Consider the following 10,000-nt stretch of genomic DNA (forward strand, 5'->3'; position numbering starts at 1 on the left):
GGATTGATGTGAGGTGAAGGGCAGCTGAAGATAATGTCATATGTTTGTTTGACCTTTAGTTCAACAGCAGGGAGAGAATGTGTGTGTATGTGTGTGTGTGTGTGTGTGTGTGTGTGTGTGTGTGTGTGTGTGTGTGTGTGTGTGTGTGTGTGTGTGTGTGTGTGTGTGTGTGTGCGTGTGCATGCACATGTGTGAGAGACAGAGAGTTTTCTTTTCCGTCACTCAGGAACGTTTTATTATGGAGGTTCCTAATGCAGGACAGTAAAGTCTGCATGTAACTGCTGCTCCTTCCAGGGTCTGGGGTTAGGGTCACACTGACCGTGTTTTTGTTGCTGACCATGACCATGTGTGTTTTTCTTACCCTGTGCGCGTGTACGTGTACGTGTGTGTGTGCAGGTCAGGTGATGACAGCGGGAGTGGCAGAGATACTGAATGGTTATTCTCTGAAGGCAGTGCTGAGACGAGTCCAGGGAGAGAAACACACCAGCGCTGCTGCAGATACACACGACGACAGCTACCTAGGTAACACACACACACACACACACACACACACACACACACACACACACACACACACACACACACCTGCAAAACCTTCACGCAAAACACATATACACACTCAATAACGTCTGTCCTCTCTGCAGGTTACTCCGTGGCAGTGGGGGAGTTCAGTGGAGACTCAGAGCAAGGTGAGAGACACTGACACCTACTGTAAACATCACCAGGGGATGGGATGGAGCTGGTGAGGTCATACTGCAGGCAGGAGATAGAATCTGACCAATGGCACATTCCTTTCTCCATCTTACAGTTACAAATGGAAGATGTGAACAGAGCTCTCTTGGCTGTGATTGGAGGGGCTGGGTGAGATCAGTGACCTGTAGGGATCTGATAGATTCTGTGATTTAGAACACGAGGCCAGTGGCTGAAAGGGTCAGTTGTCTGGGGCTGGAGGGAAGCCAAGCGTGGATGTGAATGAGTAGTCTGTCTGGGGAGTGGCCCAAGGGACATTGGCCCGGGAACTGATAAAAGCATTTCCCCTTTTATCCCGACTGATTGCTGTGAGCCTCGGCAGACAGAACCAGCTGTAGAGAAGCATTAGCCTCTGTAGTGTAGGGGAGTAGATCTGTCTGTCTTCAAACAGGTCCAGCTGCTGCACTGCCTTATTGACAGAGTCCAGCTAGCCATCCATACCAAGCAATGCATCACTGCCAGTATACTACATTATTATACTACATTATACCCTTCTGACTGTAGTCTGCTGAGGATGACCTGGAAGTGAGTGATCCATCATGTCAGTGAGACAGCCAGGGAGGTACCCTCCTGTCTGCTGAGTGGATCTCTGACCCAGAGCCTGGGTCAGAGATCCACTCAGCAGACAGGAGGGTACTGTAGACCCAGAGCCTGGGTCAGAGATCCACCCAGCAGACAGGGAGGTACTGTAGAACCAGAGCCTGGGTCAGAGATCCACTCAGCAGACAGGCTCAGCCCTCTCTCTCTCCCACACCCTGATGCCCCAGCACCCACCTCCAGCGCGCTATGTACACGATAAGGGTTTACACATGGTTGTTTACGGGTTGTCTTGTGGTTGTACGCTTGTTGTGGTCTCGTCTTGTAAGCTCTTAAAGCTGCAAATGGGTTGGAAGTTGGAAGTTTGGAGGGGTTGGGGTGGAGGGGAGGGGAAGCTGGTTTGATTGGTTAGTGGTCTTGTCTGTAGAGAGGGTTTGGAGAGGAGGGGATGAGATGGAGTGGGAGGGGAGGGGGGATTCTGTCTCTCTTCTCTCTCTGGGTGGGACCCTCAGATCAGCCCCACATGTCCACACCACACGCTCATCAATCAGGACACACACACATACTCGTAGTCCCCTTCCTAATCAATCAATCTGTTCTCAGCACTCGTTTGCTCAGCCATGGTGGGTCCTCCTCCCCACCTAACTCTCTCTCTCTCTCCTCCCCACCTAACTCTCTCTCTCTCTCTCTCCTTTCTGTCTAGAGCTGTTAGCTGGGGTTCCGAGAGGGGCACAAAACTTTGGATATGTAAGTATGGAATCACACTCTTACACACACACACACACACACACACACACACACACACACACACACACACACACATACACACATACACAGACATGCAGGATATGTGAGTCTGACAGAATGCTTGCGTGTGCGGAGGGGAAATCTGTCCAAAGTAGAATTCCATTCCTAGTTACTATAGCCGAGCTATAGCAGCCCCCCCCCCGCCCTCACTCTGACCATAACAAAATCATAACTCAAACCTTATCTGTGTGTGTCTGCGTGTGTCTGTGTGTGTGTCTGCGTGTGTGTCTGCGTGTGCGTGTGTGTGCATACTTGCATTTAAATGCTTAAATATGTGTTTGTGTATGTACACGTATATGTGTGTTTACTGTATGTGTGTGTGTGTTATCTTGTGGGAGTGTGTCCCTGGGGCTGACTTCTCCATCCTCCCTAATGACACACGGTTTCCGCTGCATGTGGTGAGAGCTGACCCCTCCTAACCCTACTCCATACACACATGACCCCTAGCCTCCTAACCCAAGGCTCAGAGGGCTCCGGCAAACGTGTGTGTGTGTGTGTGTGGGTGTGTGTGTGTGTGTGTGTGTGTGTGTGTGTGTGTGTGTGTGTGTGTGTGTGTGTGTGTGTGTGTGTGTGTGAGTGAGTGTTTGAGGCTGTGTCCATATTAAATGTTTCTGTGCATGCAACTAATGGACAGGCTGTGTTTGTGTGTAGTGGAGGTTGGGGCCGGTAGCTCACACTGGGGGTGAGGTTATTAGGGTTAGAGGTAGGCCGGGGCAGAGGCCTGGGACTGAAGTAGCTGTCAGCCCCCATCAGGTCTCTCAGGGCTGGGAAGACAACCAGCCTGACACCTCTTAGAGGGGGGTAGAGGGGAGCATGGGCTTGAGTGTCTACATCTACAGATCTTTTTCTGCCAAGAAGAGTATTTCTGTCCCAGCTTTGTGTGTGTGTGTGTGTGTGTGTGTGTGTGTGTGTGTGTGTGTGTGTGTGTGTGTGTGTGTGTGTGTGTGTGTGTGTGTGTGTGTGTATGTGTATGTGTATGTGTGTGTGTGTGTGTGTGTTTAGCCCCTGGCTGTCTCCATGTGGTTGTTATTTTAGGTCTTATGAAGGAATTCTCAGCCCCTCTGTCTCCCCCACGACCGGGTGAGGACAGGGGGAGCGTTAGACCAAGGGATTTTCGTGGGGAAGGATGGGGGAAGGGGGTTTAGCAGGAGAGGAAGAAGGGGTTTGGGGCTGCACATTGCTCTATGTGGTTTCTACCCCTCTGTTTTTATTTCAGAGCATTGTTTTATGTGCATACAGTAGAGAGTGAATATTCCAAAAATGTTCCCTCAACGCTTCAAAAGAGAGGCAGTTTGAGTTAGTTTTATTGTCTCACTATATGTGACTTTGTGCGTATGGTCATGTTTCAGGTGGCCATGATAAACTCCACGAATTTGACCTTCATCCAGAACTTCACCGGAGAACAGGTGAGTGAAACAACAGTTTTACACACACAATCTGTCATGCTACACTGTCATAGTTTGATGCACAGCACTACTGTAGTGTAGTATGACACTGTGGTGTAATGTGGTGTTGTAGTTTGACGTGGCAGTAGTACAGTAGTAGTGTGGTGTGCTTGTGGGGATTGACACTGTAATATTGTGTTTCTGTCTCCCAGATGGCGTCTTACTTTGGCTACTCAGTGGCTGTGACTGATCTGAACGGAGATGGGTGAGTTCTCTCTCTCTCTCTCTCTCTCTCTCTCTCTCTCCTCCTTGCTCTCTCCCTATATAATGTGTGTATATCTGTGTGTTACAAAGTGTGTGTGTTTCTCCCTCAGGTATGATGATGTTTTGGTAGGAGCACCCCTCTACATGGAGAGAGAGACGGAGAGTAAGCCCAGGGAGGTGGGGAGGGTGTACCTCTACCTCCAGCTGGCCCCACTCACCTTCTCTCCCCCCGTCCTCCTCACTGGCCCATACACCTTTGGACGCTTCGGGACCGCCATAGCCCCCCTGGGCGACCTCAACCAAGACGGATACAATGGTAGGCACAGCGTGCGTGCGTGCGTGCGTGCGTGCGTGCGTGCGTGCGTGCGTCCGTGCGTGTGTGCGTGCGTCTTTCTCATCTCTCCCTCATTTCCCTCCCGTCCACTCACAGTGTATTGGCTTGTGTTTCAGATTTAGCAGCTGACAGACACATCTTTTTATGTGTTTCCTTTTCATTTCTGTCTGTTTGGTCTTTGAGAGCGGACATCCTATTAGACGTTCAGATTTGGAAAATGTAAAGTTCTTTGGCCAATCAGGAAGTGCCGTGTTAGAGTATATCCTTGTGAACTTGTCCCCCTCTTCCTGTGATGATGAGAGGGGTTAGAGATGTGTGTGTTTTAGAGAGAGGGTTATTTTTACTCACCAGATGTGCATTGAGATAAGATCATCTGGAAGTTTCTGTCCTGGAGCCCAGAGTTCATTCCTTCTCCTTATGTTTGTTTTATCGTCACGTTGATTTCAACACACACACACGCGCACACAGACACCCCCACACACACACACACACACACACACACACACCACACACCACACACACACACATACACACACACACACACAAAAACACACACACACACACACACACACACACACACACACACACACACACACACACACAGGACTGCATCCCAAATGTTCTCCAGGAAGCCTTTTTGCCTTGAATGGGGATCAGTGAATGTGTGTCTGGGGCTCATATGTCTCATATGTCCCAACCGTCCCATTATTTATGGATGTGTTTCTGTGTTTGTTTTAGAGCCATCCCCACTCTCTCTGGTCACCACTTAAACGTCCTTTAACCAGTAGATCAATAGAGATCAATAGCTCTCAGTGCTGATGCATAAATCACATCAGCCTGTCAGGATCAGGATGGGCCTAATGTAGCAGAGGTGATTTGGAATCATGCTCTCAGGATGGGTAGCCCTCGCCCCCCAGTACCTTGAGGTGAGGATGTCCTCTTGGTCTAATGGTAGATGCTTTGGTCTGCCGTAGTCCCAGGTTCGAATCCCGGTCGCTCACTATGGACCATTGGTCTACTAGGCTCGTGTAGGAGAGGCTTGTGACCCAGAGGCTCCGTCTGGAGAATAGAGACGAGTGTTTGGGTTGAAATGGAGTGTCTCTGATTACCCTCCACCCTCTCCACTCACCATCAGGGCAAGACGAGTGTGTGTGAGCGGGGTAACCATGGGAATACTCACCCGACAGCAGACAGGACGCAGGTGTTTGTGTGTGTGTGTGTGTGTAATTATTGACAGACTCCTCTTTCCGTTGTAGGCAAGGCTCTTACTCCTCTCAGAGCAGGGTGGGACTTTTGTCACTCATTTGGGGGTGGGGGTGTATTTGTAGTATTTTAATGTTCAGCTCAGTGATCTTGGTGGGAGTTCTGTAGAGTATTCTTATTGGTGGGTATGTGCCATTGTATATGAGTGTGTCTGATATTGAGCAATGCCCATGTTTCCCCCAGCGACACCAACATATTGGGACATCCCCCCAATAAGTCTTTCAAATCTTTCAAAATCTAACCATACACACATACACTCACGCACACAGACACACACACTCACACACACATACACATGGTAGCATTTATCTTCTACCCCACAATCTGCTTCATGTGGAAACTGGGTATTAGCCTGAAGACAGAGGTCCTGAGACAAACAGGATGTTGAGGGGGACTATAGAGGACTAATGGAAGAGTTGTACAGTAGTGTTGGATAGGCTGATATTACGGTGTCTATAGGAAATGAGTGGAGTGTGTGTGTGTGTGTGTGTGTGTGTGTGTGTGTGTGTGTGTGTGTGTGTGTGTGGGTGTGGGTGTGTGTGTGTGTGTGTGTGTGTGTGTGTGTGTGTGTGTGTGTGTGTGTGTGTGTGTGTGTGTGTGTGTGTGTGTGTGTGTGTGTGTGCATGCGCCGCGCGCTCTTGTTCCACTGTTGAATGCCTGCATATATGATGTCGTTCCTGGGGCAGCTGAGGCGGTCACCATGCGAACCGCTATATTGCCCTTTGACCTCCTGCCACTTCCTGTCCTGAGGTCAGATATAGAACCAAGTTCTCCTCGCTGAGTTTGGGGAGGCAGAGATCAGGGTAATGGGTTCAGCAGCAGAGGAAGAGAGGAAGTTATAGAGAGAGGGGGGAGGGAAGGAGGGAAGGAAAGGACTGGAAGCAAAAGAGAGATGAGGTGAGGAGAGGGATGGTTGACCGTGCAAAGGTCGTCCCACTGTGCAGGTAAAGGAAGATCAGTCTCTTTACTATGCTGTCTCTCAGGGGCTTTAACATGATGATGTCTAAACCATCCCTCTCTCTTTTTTTTTCTCTCTCTCTCTCTGTTAGACGTGGCGGTGGGCTGTCCCTTCGGTGGAGACGACCGTGGAGGGAGAGTTTTAATCTATAACGGCCAGAAAGACGTAGGCAATCTGGGCCTAACCCTGAGCCAGGAGCTCCGTGCAGCCTGGGCCTCCAGTTCTAGCCTCCCCGGCTATGGCTTCACTCTGAGGGGGGACAGAGACCTGGACAACAACCATTACCCTGGTGAATACCCCCCCCCCACACACACACACACACACACACACTTTACTCTCATCCTTTCCCCTCTCCTCTCTTCTCTGGTAAAGTCATTAGAGCAGAGGGGGTAGAGGGACGAGTGTGACAGAGCTGTTGCCACAGCGATTCTCTGATGACTTACCGAGAGAGAGAAGGAGAGATAGAGAGTGAGAGAGAGACTGAGAGAGAGACAGACAGACAGACAGACAGACAGACAGACAGACAGACAGACAGACAGACAGACAGATAGACACAGAGAAAGAGAGATAGATAGATAGAGAGAGAGAGAGAGAGAGAGAGAGAGAGAGAGAGAGAGAGAGAGAGAGAGAGAGAGAGAGAGAGAGAGAGAGAGATACAAGAAGTTTGTTCTTTACACACAACCAAAAAAAATATCCTCGATGTTTCTCCCTAAATCTGTTTTGTCAGATATTTCAACATAATCTTACGGTCCAAACATTACAGGAAACAGGCCCCCAACTCTGCTGAATAACATTACATGTGGCGCTGCTCCTACTTTTCATCTGTCATCTGGCATTGTGAGGTTATGGCACAGAAAGATCTAAACACAACTAGAGGAATGTGTATGAGCCTGTGTGTTAGATTGTTTGTATACATGTTCATTTAGTTCAGATTATGTGCCCTTAAAATGTCATTTAATACAAAACAGGGTCTGTGAAGGAACTTTTATACCCCCTTATTCTCTCCCCAATTTGGAGCCATTCTAGTCAGCATGGTTCTGGTTTGTTCTTAGTTTCTACAGTCCAGGCTAGAAAAGACTATCTTTTTTTTTCATCTCTCTCTCTCACTCTATTTTTGTTCTTTCTGTAATAATAACAGATTTATTCATTCCACAAACTGGAAATCTGCAACCACACACACACACACACACACACACACACACACACACACACACACATGTACGCACGCACAGACACACACACGATAGAGTGAGATGCGCACACACACACACACACACACACACACACACACACAAACGCAAACACACACACACACACAGACTTGTGATCAGTTTCACTGGCGTCTGGAGAGTGTATGTTGAGTGTAGGCCAGACCCTCTACATAGCCATTACAGATCAGAAATTCTGAATCTCACACTGTAAATATACACACACACACACACACACACACACACACACACACACACACACACACACACACACACACACACACACACAAACACACTCAATGGGTTAAATGTTGAAACTCGGGTTGAGGCCCTTTGGGAAAGTTCTGGAAGAGGAAGTGGAGTGAAAACTCATGGGTGGCAGAGCCATCACACACGCACACACACACACACACACACACACACACAGACACACACACACACACACACACACATACACACAGAGCCCATGTGTCATTAGAGCGCAGACGGAAGTGAGACACACACACACATGGTCTGTCGTTAGCAGGGTAGTAAAGTAATACTGTTCAAAGGAGCCTCAGACGTTTGATCACTATTATAAGATGACTGAACAGGCGTCTGTGTGCCTGTTAGAGGGTCCATATGCTTCTAACAACATTACACTGTTGAGAGAGGAGAGAGAGGGATGAGAGGGCTGAGAGGAAAAGAGGGATGAGAGAGACACAGAGAGAGAGAGAGAGAGAGACTACATACTGTATAGAGAAACTATGTCCTGTTTGTTTCTCATCCCCATCCAAAACAGGACCAATGCCAGAGACCAGGGGAAACCAGAACCACTGTTCTAGAGGTTCTAGAGACAGAATAACTGGGAAGCTCTGCTGGAAAGGCCTGGGCCAGTTTAGGGCCGGGGTTAGGGGTGTGTGTGTGTGTGTGTGTGTGTGTGTGTGTGTGTGTGTGTGTGTGTGTGTGTGTGTGTGTGTGTGTGTGTGTGTGTGTGTGTGTGTGTGTGTGTGTGTGTGTGTGTGTGTGTGTGTGTGTGTGTGTGTGTGTGTGTGTGTGTGTGAGAGAGAGAGAGAGAGAGGTGTCGGGGGGTCAGGTGGCCCAAGGGCAGGTATTATGTTCAGCGGTAAGGTCAAAGGTCGAAGGCTGTAGACATTTAACCTGCCAATCACATTGACTCATAGAGACAGAGATATAGGTGAGGAGAGAGAGAACGACAGAGAGAAAGAATAGAGAGAGAATGGGAGGAGAGGAAGAGAAAAATGGTCATAGGGAGAGAGAAAGTGGTACAGGGGTGATACTAGTAGCCGACACAGCACAGTGTTATGGCTGCATAATTCTTAATTGGAAAAACACATTAAATTCATTGTGACTTGGACAGGCAACCACATTTTACCAGACCCACACGTAGACCATGGCCAACATGGCCTCTTCCACGTAATTCTCTTGTATAACAAGAATGAATGACCTCCACAATTTTGTCAATCCCCTCACTAGCCTGCGGTGTATGGCCAGTCAGTTGGAGCTGCACCAGTCTCTGACAGGCTGACAGGTTGTGTAAACGCTGGATGGCGGCCATGTTTTCACAGCATATGACAGAGGGGACTGACCTCGAGGGGTTGAGTTACTGAGCTTACCCCAAAGGTGCACTTATACCTTAAATTGTGTGTGTGTGTGTGTGTGTGTGTGTGTGTGTGTGTGTGTGTGTGTGTGTGTGTGTGTGTGTGTGTGTGTGTGTGCGCGCGCACACTAGCCTCAAATCAACAGTGGCAGGTATGCTTTCCTGTGTGCAAGGAAATGGAATTGACTTGGAAGGGAAACTGGGCCTTTATTTGATTTACCCCAAAGGTGCAGACACACACTCGCACACACTCACTCTCACACACACACACCCCCAAAGGTGCACTTTCCTCAAATCAGCCTCTATGTCAGTGGCGGCTTTCAAAGCAAACAGAGAGACAGGATAAGGAGCCAAGGCGCACCTATAGGAGACACACACACACACACACACACACACACACACACACACACACACACACACACACACACACACACACACACACACACACCTATGGGAGGAGTTGGGTTGGGTTTCTCTGGAACAGTCGAGTGGGAGGGATATAGGAGTTTGGAATGAGAGCTGAATTCTTCTGTTGAAATCTGGGTCCCTGAGCTGGCTGAAGTTTTCTCTCTCTCTCTCTCTCTCTGAAAGCACACCTTAGCTCTGATGACTTTAACAGATTGCAGTATAAAGGCCAAGTGCTTGAGCTTCTGCCCTCCTTTCTTCCTCTCCACTGTTCCCTACCTTTCCATCTGCCCCCAAACACACCAGACATTCTAGAGGTCCCCTTGCACTGCAGGCCCCTTGTAACAGCTACGGCAGGCACGCACACACACACTTACACACACACACACACACACACACACACACACACACACGTCCCGCAGGGGATAGGGTCTAAATGTTTAATGTTGTGGTTTCAGAGGGACTGAGTGACTGTAGCTGACGGCAGAA

At 48.9% G+C, this 10,000-nt stretch overlaps 1 protein-coding gene across 1 annotated transcript in view; it reads left to right on the forward strand.

The window, feature by feature from the left end:
- The window catches only part of itga8 (integrin, alpha 8), a gene marked incomplete at its 5' end in the record, with an annotated part of 33,891 nt that overhangs the window by 7,408 nt on the left and 16,483 nt on the right, over nucleotides 1-10,000 (forward strand). The window contains 7 exons of the mRNA XM_083679394.1: nucleotides 397-522; nucleotides 645-689; nucleotides 1,991-2,034; nucleotides 3,444-3,500; nucleotides 3,692-3,744; nucleotides 3,854-4,059; nucleotides 6,390-6,587. Coding sequence (XP_083535520.1) covers nucleotides 397-522; nucleotides 645-689; nucleotides 1,991-2,034; nucleotides 3,444-3,500; nucleotides 3,692-3,744; nucleotides 3,854-4,059; nucleotides 6,390-6,587 — 729 coding nt within the window. The remainder of the gene's footprint in view (nucleotides 1-396; nucleotides 523-644; nucleotides 690-1,990; nucleotides 2,035-3,443; nucleotides 3,501-3,691; nucleotides 3,745-3,853; nucleotides 4,060-6,389; nucleotides 6,588-10,000) is intronic.

Source organism: Argentina silus (assembly GCF_951799395.1).
Source record: "Argentina silus genome assembly, chromosome: 10".
Taxonomy (NCBI): domain Eukaryota; kingdom Metazoa; phylum Chordata; class Actinopteri; order Argentiniformes; family Argentinidae; genus Argentina; species Argentina silus.